This window comes from Anoplopoma fimbria, chromosome 16 (genome assembly GCF_027596085.1).
Source record: "Anoplopoma fimbria isolate UVic2021 breed Golden Eagle Sablefish chromosome 16, Afim_UVic_2022, whole genome shotgun sequence".
NCBI classification, from domain to species: Eukaryota; Metazoa; Chordata; class Actinopteri; order Perciformes; family Anoplopomatidae; genus Anoplopoma; species Anoplopoma fimbria.
Window position 1 is genome coordinate 20,056,294 of NC_072464.1, and position 22,585 is coordinate 20,078,878.

At 39.0% G+C, this 22,585-nt stretch overlaps 1 protein-coding gene across 3 annotated transcripts in view; it reads right to left on the reverse strand.

The window, feature by feature from the left end:
* Positions 1–2,095: 2,095 nt before the first annotated feature.
* The window catches only part of lrch1 (leucine-rich repeats and calponin homology (CH) domain containing 1), a 71,952-nt gene continuing 51,462 nt past the window's right edge, over positions 2,096–22,585 (reverse strand). For 2 of the 3 annotated variants that reach the window (XM_054615112.1, XM_054615111.1), the window contains exons 14-19: positions 20,156–20,228; positions 18,870–18,992; positions 12,096–12,205; positions 11,103–11,240; positions 10,888–10,965; positions 2,096–2,726 (exon numbers count right to left, since the gene is read on the reverse strand). In XM_054615112.1, coding sequence (XP_054471087.1) covers positions 2,613–2,726; positions 10,888–10,965; positions 11,103–11,240; positions 12,096–12,205; positions 18,870–18,992; positions 20,156–20,228 — 636 coding nt within the window. In that variant the 3' untranslated portion in view covers positions 2,096–2,612. The remainder of the gene's footprint in view (positions 2,727–10,887; positions 10,966–11,102; positions 11,241–12,095; positions 12,206–18,869; positions 18,993–20,155; positions 20,229–22,585) is intronic. The other variant, XM_054615113.1, reaches the window with a different exon arrangement.

The window sequence follows — 22,585 nt, forward strand, 5'->3', positions numbered from 1 at the left end:
ATCCTAATTCTTCTTTATTGAACCACAACGGCCCCATTTGGCTCTAAATGCTGAGTTAGGTCGGTTTTCTTCCTTTGTTTTGTTTACTGAAGTAACCTTTTCAATGCAGGACTCCAGCGGAGTATTTCCAGTCTGGTATTAGTATTTGAGTAGTTAATAATACAATTTCTATTAACACGTTTTTTTACTCAGCCTGTGATCATTATTGTCTATTACAGAGCCAGTACTTGGCAAGTGGCTACACTGTCATCCAGAACAAGGGGATAAATAATATTAATCCTGTCCAAATTGGAGTCAAAGAAACCAAATAGAGCAGGTTCTAGAAATATAGAAAGTTCTAGATTACCTAGCTCCATTGGTCAATGAGTCTTAGGTCTGATTAGCAGACCTGACCCTCTCAGAAAGGTACTATTACAGCTTATATTGGTTCCATAAAAACCCGTCCTGTCTTCACTCGCAGCTGCTACGTTTATTCAACAATTACTTACTGCCCCTTAAAAACCTCCTGGTATCTAGCATGATTTGCATAACCACATGGTTCATACCAAGCAGCAACTCATTTGTACACACACACACACACACACACACACAGACTGAAATACTGTTGACGTAGCAGGCGGAGGAATGAAGCATCAACAGTGTAGTAAACCCAAACCGACTCTGAGCCACAGAATCTCAGATCTCACGCAGCAGCAGCTCCGACCTCAAAGAGGGCCGAGGTTTGGACGAACTCACACAGACGGTTAGCGGTTTGTAATAGAACTTGTTGCTTACGAGTTTTTTGTTTGTGTTTCAAAATGTGTGTTCAAAGTTTTGTTTTTTTAAATCTCCCAACCAATCCAGACGGTTTGAGCCGGAGCTGTGGCTGCATGAGATCTCATCCTCACTGATCCTGAACCAGCATCATCCTGGAATACAAAAGTCTCATACACAACTCTGGTATTTATCAAGTGTCTCGCAAGTATGGAAGCTGATCCATATTTACACATAAATCAAGATGATCTGGGCTTTCAGTCTTAATAGCAGACATGAGGAGTGTTTTGTGACTTTCTTTTCATTGGTCACTTTGTGTGTCTTCGGCACATTAGAAAAAAATGAATCTCCCAAATAAACATAAACTGCTGAAAGGATTCAAGGTAAGAAAAGAGCAAATAAAAAATAATACCTGGACTTGTGAGAATCCATCAGAGATGCTTGATAAACACAGATTAGTGTCCCCACAGAGTCAGACCTGGTTCAGGGACATGCAGAGAGCTCCACAGAAAGTCAGGAAAACTTTTAGAAAACAGACAAAATTATACCTAAAATATATTAGAGAAAAATATTTTTTGGCATATTTCCTTTTGAAAGTGTACAACAACTCAAACAACTTATCTCAGCTTCGCTTTATATTATAAATATCTTTATGTTTAAATACAAATTGTGGTTAAACGTTGCCTCCCTGTATGTTAAACTACAACATTTTGGTTTTCCTCACACAGTCCAGTAAGACTTCAGTTTAACAGATATTTAATCTGTAGATAACTGATGGTTTTTAAAATCAGAGTAGACTGCATGACATCAACAGGTGAAGGAGGTGCTTCAATGGTTCAGATTCAATGTTTCAGATTGGCAGCTCCACAAACTCTAAATCTAATTTGTCACTAAATACCAAATTTAAATAAAAAATGCCCCCTGCACCGATTTTTGTACAACAGAGTTTTAGGGCCACAGTTGCACAGAACATATCTGATTTCTTTTCTAATTAAGTCACAATTGTTTTATGAAAGAAATATTATGTAAACTAACAAAAATCATACTTTTCATTGGGAAAGTCATAATTTTACAAGAACAAAGCCACATCTTGCAATACTACCGCTTTGACTGTCAAATAAAATTCTCAAATCTCAAAATATTAAAAATCTCCCAAATACATTTTTGCAAAAAGTATTGAAAGTAATTTCAAGAAAAAAAGAAGTGATAAAACAATTTTGAAAAAAATCACTTGTAATACTACTTCTCTTTTCTCTAAATAAATTAAAATAATAATGTTTTAATATATATATATATATTTATATATATTTTTACTCATCAAAATATTTTAACTTCATTCCTAAAAGCAATACATGTCATGTCAATGTGGCCCTAATACTTTTTTTGGTACAACCAGTGTAAGAATTTTTAAAGAAGATAAAATAAATTATTTTTCTTCCTTTTTTTTTTTTTTTTGTCCTAGAGTTGTATTTATGCCCTTCAGTTGACATTTCGTGTCTCTTATGTTTATCTCAACTCACATCTCCCCTGACGCTAATAAAAAAACTAATCATTTAAGGGTAAGAAATCAACTGGAACCAGTCAAATTCTGGCTCTCCCACTTGTCTATCCGTGTGGCATCAAACCGACTCCACCCAGAAGTTCCCTCGCATAAATTAGCAAATAAATCTTTAGTTCCCTTAACACCATTTTGCATCCTTGAATCTAATAAAAGCACTCTGTTACTGAGAAGGATGCAGAATGATCACAGAGGCGTGCTGCAGCTTAAAGTGAGGTCAAGTCAGCGTTTGTTTTTTTATGATCCAGGTGTGTGTTTGCTGTACGTGTCAGTCAGGGGAAGCTCCACCCGTCTCTGCCGCTCACGTCAGGAGGGTGTGTTTGGGGGACCCCTCGTCCACCAGAGCCTGCACCGTGATGCCCAGCTTCACCAGGCCTTTCTCCTCCAGGATGTGGTGAGGGAGACACAGTTTGTCCTGGGAGAGCGGAGTCAGGGGGGAGGAGGGGTGGAGGACAAAGAGGAGTGGAGGAGCAGATGTAGAGGCAGAGAAGAGACACAGAAGGTTTAGACACAAAATGCTCCACGAATTCAGGCCAAAACATGGACGAACTAAAGTTTTTTTTCCTGAGTTTGGAACATACCGGATATACACTGGTGCATACTGCCTCCAGAAATTAGCCATGGCCCCCAGTCTGAATCTAACACTGCCAAAGAGTTGCTATTCTTATCCTGCATACTTGACTTTTATAGACCAAATGTATGCATCATATACTAGATTACTGCCAGTTTTTGTTTATTTACAAAATATATAACACAACCATAGGATCAACACAGTTGCCTTAAGTTTCATATTTAGGTCACGTGATAACCCAGAGGTGATTTTGTCACACGTAAAATAACCTCAAAATGTTTAAATGTTAAATTAAAAGGTGGTGTAAAGCTATGTACTTGGTTGTAAAACCTAAGATTAAATGAAAAGTTATTTAATTTTATGCTTATTTGCTGTCTTGCCAAGAGTTAGATGTGAAAATTATTATGAATCTACAGCTAACAAAGAGTTAGGTTAGCTTAGCATAAAGGCTGTAAACAGGTGAAAGCCTGTCTGTCCAAAGGTAAACAAATAAATAAATCTGTCCACCATAACCTCTAAAATTCATAAATGAACGTGTTATATCTCGTTTGTTCCATCTGTAACGTGTAGTTGTAATGTTTTCTACCTCCATCTTAAACAACGACTCCGTCAAACAGACAACATCCCTAAACTGCATTTATTACCGCCGTCTTTAACAGTCAGATATCATACATAAGTCATAAAAATAATCCTCCTCATACATGAAATCCATTCACATCATCAAAGTAAAAAAGGGGGAAAATAATAAAACAAAAACAGAAGCAACTGCCATAATTAATTCACAGAATATGAAATATAATAAAATAAAGAAACAATTCATATTTAGTCATCTTATACTGGTTTATGTCAAATATTCAGTGTATGATAAAAAGGCCAAGTACCAGTGAAGACGTCTGCATTCATTCAGTTTCTGTGAATTAATCAAACAGCCAATAAACTGCTCACATGAGCAGGAAAAATTGTGATTTCTATTAAGTTGTAGTTGGCGCCAGCAAAAAAACACATTCCTTACTTTTTTAATTTCTCTAAACATAACAGAGTGATAATCTCTTCTACGTATCAAACCCTCCAAGATAAACTGCTTAATAAGATTAATATATATATATCTAACTTCATAAACTCATCTAGTGTCTATAGCCCTTCAAATGTTTCCACAAACAGTCACATTGCATATCAGGATACACATTTGTAAATTCAGAAAGCAGGACAAAGATAAATAAATAGATAAAATAAAATTCACATTTTTCTTCAGTTTCAAAACAACATACTCAAATATTGTGTTTAAATAACAATTAATACTCAAATTAAGACCCCAAATGACAACTAACTGATCTAAATAATCAATAATTAATAGAATATGGCTTCCGTTTGCTCCTCAGCATTTTATAATCACAAACTAGAAAAGACTGTTTACTCCTTGTGTGGCTCTTTAATTGTGAGCCACTGAACCGTTCAGGAACCATGTGCTTATTATGAAGTCCAGCTATTCTGAAACATGGGAACAACTCAGAAAAATACAATTTCAAGGCATCAACTATTGTCCCTCAGATACTCATTTTAATGTGCAGGTAATCTGCTAATATTCAAAGTTAAACAAGTGTTTATGGAGGGCCTTCTCCTCATCCTGTACGGCTTCAGCTGTACCATTTGTCGGCCATCTTGAAGGTCTTCAGCACTTCTATAGTGTATTCTGTTTAATCAGTATAATTTGGTGGACATGTTTTATTTCTGATCTAAACATTGCTGATCGACCTGACATTTTTTGAGCTTTTTAGAGCTATAGTGGTGGATTATTGTGGATGAGTAGTGCGAGCATGCATGTGGCAAACTAGCATTGAACTTCCTTTAACACCTAATCTAAGGAAACGTTGCTGTGCTTTTTTTGTCGCTCTTTGACTGAATTGAATTGAATAACTGTGTGGCATGTTGTTTTTCTGTACTATGAAGATATGGCAAACAAACATTGTTTTTACTGCAAGATTTGTACAAACGCAAATGAAGACAATTCATCTGTGTTCTTTCCGTTTTATGAAACCAGTGCTTGTTGATTTTTTATAGATACATAATGTGTTTGGTTGGTAAACTTTTTTTACTTGAATAAATGGTCATGTGCATGTAAACACCATAATATTATATAAAAATCTGCTTATAAGACCATTATTTTCATTAATACTATAACTACATGGATCAACAGCCAGTTTCTGTAGCTGTGTTTATATTAGGGGTGTCCCGGACTAACAATTTATATAATCAAATCTGATTGGTCAAGTCTTGCTTATTGTTCAATGATTGTCGAGTAATATCTCATTTATTATCCCCTTCTGCTTAAGCTTTATGCATTTATTACAAAAAAGTAAAAACAACAATATTATTGGCCGAGATACGTGACTATCGTTAAGCTGTTGTTCAAGAATAATCAACAGCGTTGTTTCGTGTGTGTGTGTGTGTGTGTGTGTGTGTGTGTGTGTGTGTGTGTGTGTGTAGTTGCGGCGCTGTCTGTGGTACTGACATCGAGCAGACACCAATTAACAAGGAGACATGATTTCATATCCTGCTTGCGTTTTGTAGTTGTTAATATCACTTTCAGTCCTAATTCCAGTTCCCACATTGTAGCAATTCACAAACAGGAAAGCGAGACGCAAAACGCAAACAGCTGTTTCTACACGCCTTCCCCAGCTGATTCCAGTGAATCCTTCATAAATCCAAAATATATTTAGCACTCTGATAGTGCTTTGTTCTTATGTGAGTGATCTGATTAATATAATAAATGTAGGAATGTTGAATCAGGCCCCTTAGAACCTCCATGATGTTGAATTTATTTTCTCACGAAAAAAAGGTCAATACTGGACCAAATTTTTCATTTGGTTATTCTTCTTACATCATGGTGTTTATTTCCCTAATGGATAAGATAAAGAGTTCACATGGCTCCTCCTAAACACGGATCAGATAATCCCTGCTGTACGGCACGCTGAAGAGACATCAGTGACTTTAAGAGACCTGCTGTTCCACATTTTCGACCTCTGTTTTAAGTTTGGGGTCAATTTATTTCAAAAGACACAAAAAAACGTTTGAGAGCTGATTTTTCCTTAAAAATGGACGCCAAGTAAAGAAAAAACAGAGAAGGACTAGCTGACGCTGCATTCGTATCACATGGGATGACAAGATTTTGGTGGTTTAAAGACGATATACATTTTATTATAATTCAAATGTCATGACAGTAGTTTTTGAATTGTGATTGCTTTAGTTTTTTTTCTTGCTTTGTTTTGTGTTTATCACAAATGTCAAAGAGCAACAACACGCTCAAACTCTGCCAGGCTTCTTGCAGTCAGAGACCAGCATAGCGCTACTATCAGGGTTTTTTTGTCTCAAAGAGTCTGGTGGAGCTCCGACAGTGACTAGAAACACATTTATGGGTAGCTCTGTTGTAGCTCGGCTAGTGTAGCCATTATATAAAGAATACAGCAGTTAACCACACTGTTATGTTGTGTTTTTTAAGAAAAATACAACCAATCAATTTCATCAATCCATCAACAAGAGGTCTCCCAATCCTAAATTCAGAGCCAAAGTTCTCGTAAAGTAACAAAACAAAACCAACAAAACATTAGTATTAAAGTTGTTCTCAATTTTCTTTTTCTCTTTTGATGTTTTTAGTACAACTATTGAGAAAAACAAGTATTGTATTCTATCTGAGAACAGTGACAAATATGTTTACTACTCCAAACTTTTTTTTTTTTTGGGTGTAATAGCTGTATAATGCTCACATATGTGGACGTAAAGGAAATACTGATGGGCTCACGAAACTATCACTAACACTAACGAACATTTCCAGATAAAGTGTATTTATTTCTAGTTTATTTTGAAGCTTATGTTTCCCACGTGGCATGAATGCAGCCAAAAATAATAAATAAATAAAAAGGAGTAGTAAGCTGGGCAGAAAGTGGGCGGGCGCGCTGGCAGGTGACTGACAGGAAGCTGTTGTCACGGTTACGTTAGCTCGCTCCAACTATAGGCCAAGAACAGCAGAACTAGGCAGAGGATGTGAAGCAGGCTCGAGCCAATAAGGTCCCAGATTTGCCAGGCGGGAGCCGGGGTTTGAGTGGTAACAGAAACCAATGAGGGAGTCTCTGACACCCCGGAGGAGGCGGGGTTTGGAGTTGAGAGGGCCCCTTTCTGTTTCCTGTCTGGAGAGGTTGTATCCACGGCAACCAGCGTCTGAACTGTGGCGCTTACTGGCTGCAGGCGGCACTGGATGATGTCATAGGGCGAACAGAGGGAAGACTAGTGCCCCCATTAGGAAGATGGAGGAAAATAAATGTGGGAAGGGAAGAGCGAGGGAAAAGGGGAGAAGGTGGGAATGAAACAAGGTCAGAGGGAAGAAAGGAAAGAAGGGAGGAGGAAAGGGAAAGAGCCAGGGAATGAGGAAGAGGAAAGAGGAAGAAGTGGAAACAAGGGAATAAGAGATGAAGGAGATGAGGAAAGGGAAAAGGAAAAACAAGAGGAAATGAAGATGACAAACAAAGATAGGAGGAGGAAAAGAAGGAGGGAAAAAAGTTGGCGGTAAAGAAAAGTTTGAAGAAAAGTTACAGCACGCAAGAGGAAGAGAAATGTTTAGAAACAAATGAAGGGTGAGGAGGAGAAAAGAAGAGGAGACGGGTGAGATATCCTCCACCAACAACCAGGTGGAGGAAAAGGAGGAAAGATGAAGGAGATAAGAGGTGAAGAAAAAAACAGAAGATGTAAAAACAATTGAAGATGATAGAGAAGGAAACAATTGAGGGCGCAAGAAGGAAACAAATAGAAAAATATACATTAATTGTATGAGAGGGGGGAAAAAAAGACGAGAATGTGATGAAGAGGACGAGTAAGAGAGAAACGATTGAACCAAAAGTTCGGAGACAGTTTGAAATGAAAACAGAAATATGTAGTAAAACAAAATATGCGAAAAAGGGAATGTCGACAAAGAGGAGGAGGAGGAGGACGTGGTGCGATCCAGCCGAAAAGTAAAAAAGAGAAAGAAAAAGGCAGGAGGTTAACACAGAGGTCAAAGGTCACAGACGAGAGTGTGAGCTGGTGGAGGTGAGGCGGGAGCAGGCGGAGGGTTACCATGACAAAAAGCAGGGATGCTTACTGAGAGGATGGAGAACAGGTTTGACCTCCCGTCTCTCCCAGCAAGCAGACCATAATGAGGAGTGAGTAAAGTGGATGATGGGAGAGCCAGTGCAGCAGGCCAGCACAGAAGCCACTATTAGCACGTTAGCACAGAAGCTATTATTTAGCAGGTTAGCTCGTGGGAAGCTCTTAGCAGGTTAGCGTTGCATAACTGTGGGCATTAGAAGCATTCGCTAGTTTGCAAAACGTCCACACAGAGGCAGGACACAGTCAGCAAGCAGCAGCGGCAGCAGAGATGGAGGTCAAAGGTCAAAGAGTCAGATCAGGTCAACAGCTCAGAAAAGGAATAAATATATAAAATAATCCTTATTTCTCTAAAAGGGAAGACTAATCCTTTGTAAATGTGAAGACAAAAACATTTAAACAAAAGGTTGAAAAAATGGTTTTGAAGACAAAAAAAAATAAAAATACAAAAAAATATAATTCAATGATCACATTTAAAGTGACAAAAGAACCAAATGATCCTGAGTGATGTGATAGAAAATTTCCACCATACCACCACACAATTATATATATATATATATTTATTTTATTTTTAATTTAAATGGACCCACGTCCAGCAATTAGCATAATTAAAAAGTCCGTCCTTTACCAATAAAACAGCATTTTCTCTCTTTAACTGGCATGCCGTTGTCTAACACTAATACCCTCTGTACCTGTAAATGATATACTTTCATAGTTTAAATACACACTGTATACACTCTGCTGTATATGCTGTCATATTCATCCACCTATAGCATATAAAGCAACTTACATTAATCATCCAGTATTTATTCCAGCACCCTTTGAACTTTGCATCATTGCACTTCTGTGTTACTGTTAACAACTATATTGTGTTGTTGGTTTTATATATAGATACACTTTTATATTTATATCTGTAAATAGAAGGTTTATGTCTTTTTTCGATGTTGTTCAAATGTGTTGTCCTTTGTAGCTGTATGTCTATTTCGGTTTTAGAACATTGAGAGCCACATAAAACCGGAGTCAAATCCCTTCTATGTGTTCACATACTTGGACAGTAAAGCAGATTCTGATTCTGGGAATTAATGGATGCCACCCATGCTCACTAGGACTCAACAGGAACAACTTCACTGTAAAGAAGCTGGTAGCTCTCCTATTGTTGTTTTAACTGTGACTAAAATACGTAATAAACCAAAACTGTACTTATATTACCCATGATGCACCTGATTGCAAAGTTAGTGTGTAAAAGTGTTTAAAGCACTTTTCTATTGACTCCTACTGTTGCAAATTTAACATTTTGCAAAAAATTATACTCGCTGTCTTGACTAGAGATAGAAAAAAAGACTGATTCAGTACATGCCTGTATGCTAAATATGAAGCTAAATATAAATCTAGATATGAAGCTTCAGAGCTGACATCCAAAATCACAATTTTATACGTGCAACTTCCCATCAAACACGTTCACTTAAGTCACTTTACTTAGGAGATTTACACAAACCATAACCTCTGACCATAAAGTCATTTCTTTTCCAAATTAGGGAGACAGCTTTTGTCCCCAGTGCCACACGCCATACACAATTAACTGGTCTTTAGTTTGAAATTTGTCCCCAGGGTATCCACACACACACATTCCCACACACACACATTCCCACACATACACACACACACACACAAACCCACAGCAGCTCTGTTTCAAACAGATGCTGCTGTTTTCGATCGACTCCTGTCATGATGGAGGGAGCTGGAAGCCACAGGCAGCGATGACAGCGATGATGACTCAGCGTTTAATGTCGACATTAACAACCCCGTTTAAAAGCGATGAGAACAAAAAAGAAGGCAGGAAGGAACATTAAACCAGTCATGGGAGAACGCCGAGTGATTCTCATGTTTTAATTTAGTAACATCATTTGGCTGTAGAAGACATTTAATGAATTGATTGAGCAGTTCTCAACCTAAGATTCTATTTATTTTAATTCATTTTTAAATGAAGTCTTCAGGCTTATAATCAGATCAAAATGTTGAGAACATGGAATCATCAGCCTTCCTCCCAGATCTGGTTTACAGTTTAGTGTCGTCATCAGTGTCCTGCATAAGCTTCTATTTCAGTTTCACCTCACTTACCGACATAAATCATATAATAATATAGCTGCTAATGTTGCATTGTAATAACTATCACTTCTTTTTTTTTTCCTTAGACAATGTTCAAGAGACTGAGGAGAGACACTTGTGTATATTTGATCAATAATCAGGTCAACTGAAGCCAAAACATGTTGATGACGAAGCACAACTGTTGGAAAAATGGGGGGGGGGGGGGGTGGGGGGGGGGGTGTCTCTCTGATGAACTGGGGGTGTTTTCAGGTCAGAAGTTGCTGGATCAAATCCCAGGATTGTCTTCAGCAGCAGTGAGGCTGCCATGTTTGTTTCTAAATGATAACTAGCTATTCCACAACTTTCCATTGATCAATAAACTGGACAGTAAACATCAAACTGGGTTCACACCAGCGTGTAACAACTGCCGCTTCAATACATCAATCATCTACAACATAACTAACTTCCTGATGTTTCGTAGCCTTCATGCACTTGTCCCTTTCATTCCCACGCCTCGCTGGGGAGGGCTCCTTATAGAGTTTAAAAACCTCTGCTCTACAAGAAAAGATGATACTCAATCCACTGGCTTCAGAAATAATTAATTCAACAATTCAAACCTAGTATTTTGATAATAACTCTTTAGGAAAACAACTCAGCAAATGTGTTTTAATAGAAGATCGATCTTAGATGAGCAGTGACTTGAAAACGACCCCCAGTTCAGAGAGGCGACGTCCTGAAGTCGCAGCAGTAACAGAGTGGGAGTTTAGTGATCGTATAAACGTCTTACCTCTGACAGACCAATCTTTCTGCAGGCGTCCAGGAAGTTCTCCACATTTCTCCGACACTTGGCCATGCTGAGTTTGGGCTGGAAGCACAAAGACGCACAAAGACACATTTATGCGAAAGTTGTAATCGGAAATAAAAAAAACGCTTAATGCTCTCAGGTTCCAGAGTATCATGAAAATTCATCTCAGGGGTCAAAAGGTCAGGACTGAGACGCACCACTGCAGGCGAGGGGACGTGGATGCTGCCGACGGAGCGCGGGCGAATGTGATTGGCCAGATGGCAGAGCACGACGCCGTCCATCAGAGACGACCCGAGGTCTTCAGGGAGGACGACCTTCAGTCTGCTCTCGATGCTCTGAGGAGGGGAAGACAATATAAGCAGGGACGTGAGAATGAGAGGGGTTAAAAACATAAAGACTGCTGTGTCCTTCTTAGATATCATCAATGATGTTTACTGCTTTGTGGAAACAGGAAATGATCTGATGCATATTAAGAATATGTGTGACTTTGCCATTATCAGTTCTCCATGTGTGCATTGCATTGTGGGGCGGTGTCTATAAATAGCACACTCGAATGATGTGTTTTATAGTCTGAATACTGATATTGAGTGCACTTCGTAGTCAAGTACGAACAGTAAGAAAAATTACATTTACTCACGTACTCTACTTAAGTACAATTTTGAGGAATTATTACTGGAGTACTGTATTTCTATTTTATCTACTCCACTACATTTGTTTTACAGATATTAATGAGCTCCACCTTTACCAGCTGCAACATTAAAGTGATGAGCACATTAATGCTTCAACAATATCATTCATTTATATAATATATATTATTCTGATTTAGGCCACTCTGCATAATGAATAGTTTTCCTTTTGGAGCTTTAAGTTATATTTTGATTCTTATACTTTTTGTACTTTTACTGAAGTAAAGTTTTGTATGCAGGACTTTTTACTTGTAACAGAGTATTTTTTACACCGTAGTACTGCTGCTAGAGATCTGAGTACTTCTTCCAACACAGTTAGTAGTGAACACATTGCAGACAAATAAACTAGTAAACATTAGGGTGTAGTATAGAATTGGGACACAGTAAATGTTTGCACCTGACAGATTGTGTAATCATTTTTGATATTTCTCTTTAAAATAGTGGCAATGATGTGAATAAATTGTTTAATCACACACACTAACGATTAATAAACAAGTGTCTCACTTCTCGCAGCAGCTCTGTGAGCTCCAGCTCCTCTCGCAGCTGCTCCATCTTTCTCCTAATGGTGAACTGAGGATCCACAGACTCCAGACTCTTGTGGCTCCGCAGGAACACTAAAGAAAACACAAGAAGAAAACAGGCAGCGTTAGACTAAAAACAGTAGCAACAAAGGACACATTCACACATTAACACAGCCAGGATCTGTTCACATCAGAGGAACCACAGCAATATCTCTGAAACATACAAAAACATATCGGGCAGAGATAATTCTCTGACTCCTGAGGAAAAAAAAAAGGTTAAATCAGCTAAGAGACGCTCAAATTACAGCTTTAAAACTTTATAACTGCACACATACAATTTACAATCATAAAGGTAGCACATTTACCATAAAAATAAATGGTAATATATCAATTCAATGTTGTTTTTTTGGATGAACACCAAGCTAAATGTAATGCCGTCTCCTTCGTGAAGGTTATTATGTTCAGTTTGTGTTGCTTCAGCTGTGAGATGATTTTTAAGGATGCTATTGAGCTGCACTGCATTATACATAGATGTGTCTTTATTACTTTAGCCGACCCTTATTAATATAAATGAGTGAGAAGAGCTTCAGATTGTTAATAAGCAGCAGCATGATGCAGAATAACAGCGCGTGTGGACAGTAAGTGACTTCCTGTACATCCACATCTGCACTCAAGACATCCAGTGACACAGAAAAAGCCTTTTCTGCCATCAAAGATGTAGGGAGCTTACGTAAGCGCAACATTCACATGCACTCATGCAGCTCAGTGCACTTTCAGCTCCGGCTTTGTCACAGGAGCGGTCATGTGGAGGGAGTTCAGCCTGCAGAGCAACACGCTGAACACTGACTGAACATACATTAAAAACCTTTGTGTGTAGTTATTTACTTTGATTACAGCATCTGATACATGATTCTGATGGCAGAAGTGTTGGTTTATAGATACACATGATGCTACTAAAGCTCAGCTAGTAGTGGAACATGTCCAAACACAGTGTGAAAATGCTCAACTACAAGTTAAAGTATCATCAGCAAAATGCATTTAAAGGAGGCTTTATTAAACATCATTTTCTACTGATGTGCAGTATTAAGTGCAATATATTCCTCTAAAGGGAAGTGGAAGTATAAAGTAGCATAATATGGAAAGTACAAGTTCCTCTGTACACAAGTACAGTACTTAAATAAAGGCACTTAATTATTTGCACGTTCAACAAAATCTTGCACAAAGAATGTTACAAGCACATAAAGTTAGCAGTGAGCTGATGAGTCGGTCTGAATCAGGCTAGTTGTTCTCCTGTAGCTACATTATTTACCTCGCAGAGATGAGTGGCATCAATATAAAAACCTAACTCTCAGAGAGAAAGTGAATTTCCCAAAATATCAAACTTGTTCATGAAATTAACAACATTTGGGTTTTTTTTTTGCTTTCACAAATTATATGATAAGAATTAGAACAGGGACTGGAATTAATAAGTAGCATGAGATTCAGTGACATTTAAATATTTAAATGAACAACAGGCTCAGAGAGAAGAGTGTGTAGGAGGAGTGTGAGAAAACACACACACACACACACACACACACACACACGCACACACACACACACACACACACACACCTAAAGGGTGAATCATTCACCTCCTCATGTCCTATTTTCTACAAATAAATCTACCTTTTACAGCCAAAATGAAGCTGGACACAACTCATATCTGTGTAGTTCCACCAAGCGACCACCAGGAGGAGCTACAGGCTCTTTACTCCAGCTTCACATCTTGTTGTGAAGAGCAGAAGACATCAAGTCTGCAGGATGTTATTGTTGTTTTATCAATGCAAGCCACTTCAGCTAACAATCCTCACAGCCCTGTAGCTGAACTACGCATTTAACTGAACTACAGATGTCTTAAACCCAAAACTGTACACTCTGGAAATGATCTTAAGCCAGAAGATATTCAATATTTCCTCAAGAAAATTCATGAATTCATAAATCTTAATTTCCTTCTAGTCATTATTAATCAACTGCTTGATCACCGACAATGTATTATGGATGCATCAGATAAAATGATAATAATAATAATAATAACATGCACCTAGAACACAGAATGAGAGCTGGTATGGGGTTGTTTGCTTGACTCAGATAATCCTGAGCTACTCGTCTCTCTGTGGGGGGCAGGGAGAAAGGGGAAGACATAAAAGGGCAAATAGTTTTATCTCTCTATTTTGGGTCAAGTCATTTTACAAGCTGCTGAACTCCTCCTTCTCCTCCTTCTCTTCCTCCTCTTCATATTTGTTTTTACTCCTCCTCGCTCTAAATGTCTCTCTGAACAGCATCTTGCTTCTGTGTCTCCTCCTCTGAAGAGTTATTAAAAGATTTAGGAGGATATTTTTAAAACTGCATGAAGGCGTGTGGGTCTTTTTTGTTGTTTTCTGTATCACAAATTATTCCTGGCTCGCTAAATTTAGGAACTTGCTTCTTTTACAAGATCAGTCAGCCGGTAGTAAAAACAAAAAGACATGTCCTCCCTCTGGTCTGAAAAGGCTGGCGTTAACGTGATCATCCTGCTGTTTGTTAAAGAGAAACTGCACACAGGCAAAGATTATGAAGTGGGGACATGTGGTGTTCATGTTCTTTCCACAGATTCGCTACATCACCCAAAAGTACAACAAACAACTACTGTCCACACCTAGCTGCTCTGATGCCTCTGACTGGCTTCGCCTCTATAGCAATGCCACAGAGACTTAGGGGTATCGTAGTATTTAGAACAATTGCAAGGACAAATGGACATATACAAGACTAGAAATCTAGAGGCACAGCTGGGCTACAGATGGACAACGTCTTACTTTTGGTCATAAACCAAAGAACTGGACAAGTAAAAATGTTGACCTGATGATTGCAATGAGAAGTCAGAGTTCATCACATCATCCAATAGTTGAGATATTTCTGTAAAAAACAAAGAGTAGCTTAAACCAGATGTGCTGTTAGTGTAGGGTAGCATTGCATTCTTAAAGTGTATTGTGCGAATAGATATATAGTAAACAGTGCATACTTGTTAAGTGGTAAAGAATGTGTGTTTTGCTGGTGATGTTTGTTTGTTGACAGCAAGTAATTATATCCGATTTTGTAAGGATACAGATTCAATGAGCTCAGCGTTATCTACCACAGCCATTTCCAGTCTCTTTGTTACCATGGTGACTGCTCGGTGTACTGCTGAATACCTGTGTGAGAAAGAGACATGTTTGCAAAGTGTTTGTTTCTATCCTGAGATTTGAGTTTCTGTAAAGATCTACAGTCAGAAATCATGAGGAGAATATGCACAAATAAATGGATATAAATAATTTATTATTTGAACTATATCCGTTATTTATACAAAGAGAGCACCAGCTGGTTGGCAGCTTGTTGTCAAAATAGTCCTTTGATGTTCCTTAAATCTCATTACTTCCTGTTAAATGGAGTCTGATTACAGAACTGGTCACCACCAGATTATCTACTGTTCCTGCAACTCTACTGTAACTGCACACACACACGCAAGCCCCCTCGCATGCACACACACACACGCACACACGCAGGGTGATGATTGGTTGTTAATGAGGTCAGCAGCAGTGATGATGCGAGCGTGTATGTCACGCTCCCTGAGGCCTGAACCCATTATAGACCATTAGTCATAATGTTATCACACTGAAACATAGCTGCTAATGTAGAAACACACAGAGCTTCAGAGGGAGAATGTCTCTGAAAAACACTGTTCTTATCTTATTCTGTTCTTATAATTACAACGGGAAACAGTGAGATCATCTGAAAGACAGATTGATAAATTAATCTCGTTACTGTTGCATTTCAAAGAAGTGTGTCAGACTTAAAGGTAAACATTAATGAATGACATTTAAACACTAAGAGTTTACAGCCACAATACCAACCCATTGTTCATTAAATACCAGAAATAAAAAAAAACTTAGTATCCTGTAGATGTTTGGTCAAAACAGAAACAAATAAGGTTAGTGTTGCCAGAGGGAAGGCCATATTGTCAACTTAATCTTAAAATGTAATCTTCTGTTCAGAGTTCATTGAAGACAATTAAGATAGAGATCTCAGCATCTATCATCCTTATATTAGCATGCTCAAGTTAGCGTCTACTAAGCACAATTATTAAGAATCTGATGTTAATTTGTCCGCATGCTCATGTTTTGCATAGCAATCATATTCAACATGTGGTTTACGTTACATTTTTCTCTCAGTAATCAACATTAAAGTAGGGGTCAAAGAAGCGGTTTTAAATGCTTTAGCATACAAAGTAGTCACAGTGAAAGTAGATTTTAAACTATTATGGGTTACAACGGACTCAGTAGCACTATGCAGAGGTACAATGTGACATTTAGTATAAGATTCAATGACCCAATCTGCTTTCATATCAACAACAATGTAGAACTAAATCTCTTTATTGCAATTGCGTCACTGCGATCAGTGGAGAAGCTTACAGGAGCAAAGTTAATCCACACAGAGCTTTTGATTTGAGTTCAACGCTGGTGAACTTTGACAGGTCGCATTGTGTATTCAGTTTTAGTGAACCTTCACTGTCCGACTATTAATTGGAGGAATAGTTTAAAGCTATGAGATAGCAGTTGATGGTACAGTACAACTACATGCTTTAATTCTTTATCAGGTTACCGAGCTAGCTACCCCACTAGCTTAATGAGCCATTTTGCTGAGTCACATTCTGGTCTGATTTGCTACTAGGCCATCAACTCTGTCAAAGCCTACAGGACACAACTCAAGCTAATTAGTGTACGCTGCAATTAATGATAGCAGGCAAAGCTAATATGATGCACTACTGCTACACTGAGTTACTGTAGGCTCAATGCTAACACAATATCATACACTGAACTGAGTTACAGTAAACTCCATGTTAGCACTTTAGCATTAACAGCATTGTTTGTATCAGATGTCAGCAATAAGCGTGCCATCACGGTTGAGCCGCCGTGAAAATGAAACCCAGATTTTAACATGTTGTAGTTTCAAAGTGAACCGAAAGAGTCTCTGAAGGTTTGTGATACATTTGTCAACATTCAGAAGTTCTTACTGTGAATGTGTGAACACTTTAACAGCTAACAGTCGCTGCTAAGTCCCTGCAAGATATCAGAGCCTTTTATGGACCAACTGACTGAAACACAGCTCGCCTCGGGGAGGAGACACACACACACACACACGCACACACGCGCACGCACACACACACACACACACACACACACACACACACACACACACACACACACACACACACGGCTGTGATCCATCTAAAATCTTGGACTCCGCTCCAGTGGAAGTAGGATACTCCTTTAGGGACCATTATCTGACACTTAAAATATAGGAGCTAAAAATACACACAAATGTGCACAGACGAAACCCAGACTCATTCAAATTGCAGACGCTGCTTGCACGCAAAGACACACATACACACCATTAAAAAGACATCAAACAATTCTAAAATGGCTTCTGGTTGTCTGATGTTTTGACGTTTGTAGCTCACGCATGATGCACCGCACAGACCGAAAAAGTAACGGACATGTGATGAAAACTGCTTCTTTTCTGCAACCTTGACACATACATAAGGATGCCACTGGCGAGTGTTGTAGTATAAACCTTTCTTAAATGGCACTTAAAATAGATAAACAAATAAATGTTCTGACAGATTCAAATTCTCAACAAAACAAAAGTGCACCAAGAAAAAAAAGTCAAGTTTATGTTAGTACAACAAGTTTACAAACCCAGGGATATCATTTAATACAAAGTTAGGAAAACCAAAAACTTTGTGCAACAAACTTCGATCAAACATTTGGTGAAGTTTTTTTTACAGTGTTGAATTTAGATAATTTCAGACCACACAAGGCTCCTCTTGAACACACCCTGTATTTGCTCCTCTCCAGAGTCTTATGCTCACACATTTTGGTGAGCTTCAAAGCCTGTTTGTGTGTGACCACGCTGTTGTAGTAATTCTCACACACACTGGATAGAACTTCTACCATGTGTGTCTACAGCCACACACACACACACACACACACACACACACACACACACACACACACACACACACACACACACACACACACACACACACACACACAAACAGCTGGAGATGAAAGTAGCATGGCAGAGCTTCTCTTTGATCAGTGTCTGCTGCTACCACAAACACACACACTCAGCAGTAATCCAAAACACCCCAGCATATGGTCTCAGGCAGAGAAAACACACACTGGCAGTCGACCCCAAATTAAATCGAGCTTGTCGCGATGTCAGTCCTCGCCAGAAGAAGGCGCTGATGAGTCACCATGATAACAGACACACAACCAATCGCTGTTAAGATTCTGTAAGCTTTCTATGTCTCTATAGGAAGATTATAGGAATATTATATAGGAGGTAAAATGAGAAAACCACTGAAATCATACAACTATAAAATAAATGTCCTCCTTTCTTCCTTCCGTCTTTATGCTAAGCTAAGCTAACTGTAAACTACCTCATCATTCCTTCAAATGGCCGCTCAAACTGGTCGTCAAAGAAAAAGAATGGTTGGACAAAGAAAAAGAAACACAGCCGGTGGCTAAACTTTCTACCCGACGGTCCAGGACACAAAGAAATTAGGGATGAACGCTGAATAAATCCCAAATCGTTCATCTAGAAATTTGAATGAGAGGCTGTCAGCGGACACCTGAGTCCAGGTGTGTGATCTGACTCTGCAGCCTCCGAATGCTGCTTAGTTAAAAGAAGTGGAACCTACCGCGGCTGTGCATGCCTCCGTCATCATGGCTACGAGGCGTGTCTCTATGGTAGGGCGAGGCCTGTGAGAGGGGGGAAGGGGCGAGACAGGAAGGAGGGGGCGAGCAGGGCAGCGAGGGCGGAGCTACAACCAGGAGTTGATAGTGGTCAGGGAGGACGCAGGAAGTGTGCGTGGAGCGTGTAGTGAAGGGAGGTGGGGCACCAATGGTGAATCAAGTACAGCAAGGCAAAGTTCATTCCACGGAAAAAAAAAACCACCCCAAAAACACCAATATCGCCAGGATAGAAGTCCCGAAAAAGTGGTTGTTAAGGGGAAAAAAAACAAAACATGGAGATCAATGGGAGGCAGGTATTTAAACAAGTAACAGACATGCATACAGATTTGATGATTTTCACAATAAAAGACATGCAGCAGATCAGTGAAAGGAGAAATGAAAGACAGAAAAAGACAGAATAATCAGATGAAGAAGATGTCAAAGGGGGAGATGATGACACGTAACACAAAACAGCACAAAAACAAAATAAATATTAGTTGCAGTTCACATAGAGATCACCTTGACATGCTGTTAGCATCTTGTTAGTGTCATTAGCAGTCAGCAACATTTCACACACTGGTAACAGCTAGCAAACAGAGGCTGGATGGTTGCTAGCTCTAAGGAAATAAATAAATTAAAAAAAGCATGGGGCTGAGGTTTGCTATGGTTCTACAGACACAGCGGGCAAGCGTCAGTATTCCCTATATGCCTGCGCCAAATCTGGTTTAGCTCGTGTTCAAACTAGCCCTGATTCAGGAGGGTCATGTTCACGGCAAGGTCCTGGATTGTCACAGTTAAGGACTTTTCAGGTGCTTCCTTAAATGTGTTAAAAAATGCAAATACTCTGGTTGGTAGGGAATCTAAGTGATGTCTAAATGTCCAGGATTTTCATCTTACTCTCTAGCATCATATCCAATCATTCATAATTCACACAGTCATCAGTGAGATACTGCTGCTGGGATAGGATGTCGATCAAAACCATGTCTATATCTTAAATTCCTATCCTAAATTCCTGTCTTTACTGAGGTCATTTCAACAAGTATAGCAAGGCAACGCAATCCAGAGCTGCCAACATTATGTATTCTACTTCTAATATTATTTTGGGATAAACTGTATTGTTATGAGCAACACAACCAGCAAATAAAGTACACCTCATCAGCATGGAACTGTTTTCACCTCCACACAGTGAATCAACCTGAAAGTCTGGTAACCCAGCTAACTGGTCCACCCTCTTAGCCCAGATCCAACTCACCTGAACGGGGCTTGAGTCCAAACACCGGACTAGAGAAGGATGGAGGTCCGCAGGCTGGAGATCTTTCATGTCGCTGCAGCAACAGAAAGGGAGAGAACAGGGATAAGTACTCAGTCTCATTAACAAATAATGGACGTATAATTCATTGAACAGATGTCGGACATTCAGAGTCCTGTGGTTCGTGTGGGAGATGTTTGCAAAGACACACAGACTTACAAACGACTCCACAGAGATATAACGTACATAGAAACACGTGATGAGTTCAGGGACCGAAAGTCAACTTCTATATTGGCTTAAAGACAGCAGTGTTCCACTCTATACCTCCCTTCTCTGTCTTTAACCATCAATCAACTTGTATAACCAGCAGACTGATTCAGGGTCAGCACTCTTTAAGAGACTGAAGACTCCTTCACTTCAGACGAATGTCAGTGGATTAGATTTTGACAAAGTCACTGTGATAAAAGTACATTTTTAAATGATTCTGCAGGGAAATTCTCAAAAGTCTCAATCCTGTTTCCATCCTGTAGGAAAATCTGATCGGTAGCTGTTTTTCTTAACTGCATCTACCTCCTTGGAAATAAACCTGATTTTAATATGGAGATTACGTACCAGATTTTATTTCAATCAACGTTGTGCACACCGGCCACTAATCGCACATGTAAAAAAAAAAACAATCACTAAGGAAGCATATTACGTTCAGGTCTATATTCTTCCTTTTTACATGATCAACTACAAAGAAGGTTTGATGGGCTATTTTTAAGAAAAGACACAGATTTGGCCTCATATATGACCTGCAGTTAAGGAATAAGAGTGCAAACGTATCTACAACGTCAGGAACAAAAGATGTAGATTCATATGAACAGTATTTTGTTTGATAATCTGTCTCTCTATCTGTTAGGAGTTCTGTTTTAAATCCAGACTAACACATGGAAAGTCTGAAACAGTCATGGGATTCTACTGAGCTATAAACATTTATTATGCTCTTTATTACTTCATTTTAAGTCATTACTTTTGTCTCTGCCAAGATCCTGTCTGAGTAATCTGATTGGTCAGTAGTCGGGCTGTTGACATGTTTTTAACTGATCATCTGAAGTTTATCTGCTCTGGGAGACATAGGTTACCATGGTGATCTACCCCGGCTTCATATAGTTGATATAGATTGCTGGTGAACACGCTAATCTAGTTTCCTGGTGCAGGCCTCAGTTATTAATGCATATGTACAGATTGTTCACAAAACAAACTTCTGCCCAACAAGTTTAAGAATCATCGAAGGCTTAAGAATAAGAAAAAAAGATTTAATCAGCATCACTTCCCTCGACCCGTTGACTAATCCGGCAGCTCTGCCTACCTCATTAGCATATTAAGATCTAATCACAACGCATGCGAAATCGAGATAACAAGATCGCTTATTAACCCCAGGAGGAAACGCAAAGGACCATGATAATGAATCCAGATCCAGATCAGAGGTTCACATCAGGTTGAGATGGGGGGGAAGACGTCAGCCGATAGGGATTTGGTGTCTTGCTCGAAAACACTTCAATAGAGCTAAATAGTTTCTTTAACCTTTATCCAAAACAAACTGCGAGATGTCAACAAAGGGCCGTTTATCCTCACTGAGGTTGTTGTGGTTTCGTTTCTTTGAATCTACAAGTTAGTGGGTTCAGGTCCTCCACTGGTTGTGTGTGTGGTGCTCATGTCGGTCTTGTTTCTGCGAGTCTGACACACACTTGGTCTGTGTGTTCATTCTTTTACTTCGGAGCATTGTTAGACCAGTCTGGGGGAACAAAGCGCCGTTGTTCTCCTGGTTTCTAAACCTACACTGTGTTTGTTTCTGTGAAACACTGAAGACTCTCAGTTTGAGGGCGGTGAGCTGTAAATGTTTAGGACGCTTTAAAGGCTTATTTGCTTTCTTTTCAAACATCACGTGAGATTGACATTCATCCCCTGTTGTTCTAATCAACACGTTTTATCTAATTTGTAAATATAATAAAACAATTATCTTTCCGTCAATTGGTCAATTAATCGTTGCAGCTTTAAACTTAGTACAGTTCAAAAACTGAAATCTTATTGTCAGACTGTGTCAGTTGCTTACAAAACAAACAAGACACTGATTGATATCACGTATCAGCCACTGCAGATGAACTCTTCACACACTGACATGCAAGACAGAAAAAAAAAAAAGTCAATTCACCAGCCACAAATTTATCAAAATCGTCTTCATACAAACAAACGTGACTGGTTAAAACAAATGGACACCCGTGTAGCAATAAATAAACGTCTTCTCACTCCGTTCACATGTGTAACCTGCTGCCAGATGAAATGTGACACATGTGAAGGCTCAGTGTGGTTTATTCGCTCACAGCAAACAGACACACAAAGGAAACGGTCAGTTTACTGGACGACTGGGGACAGTTCACTCTGAGGTCTACA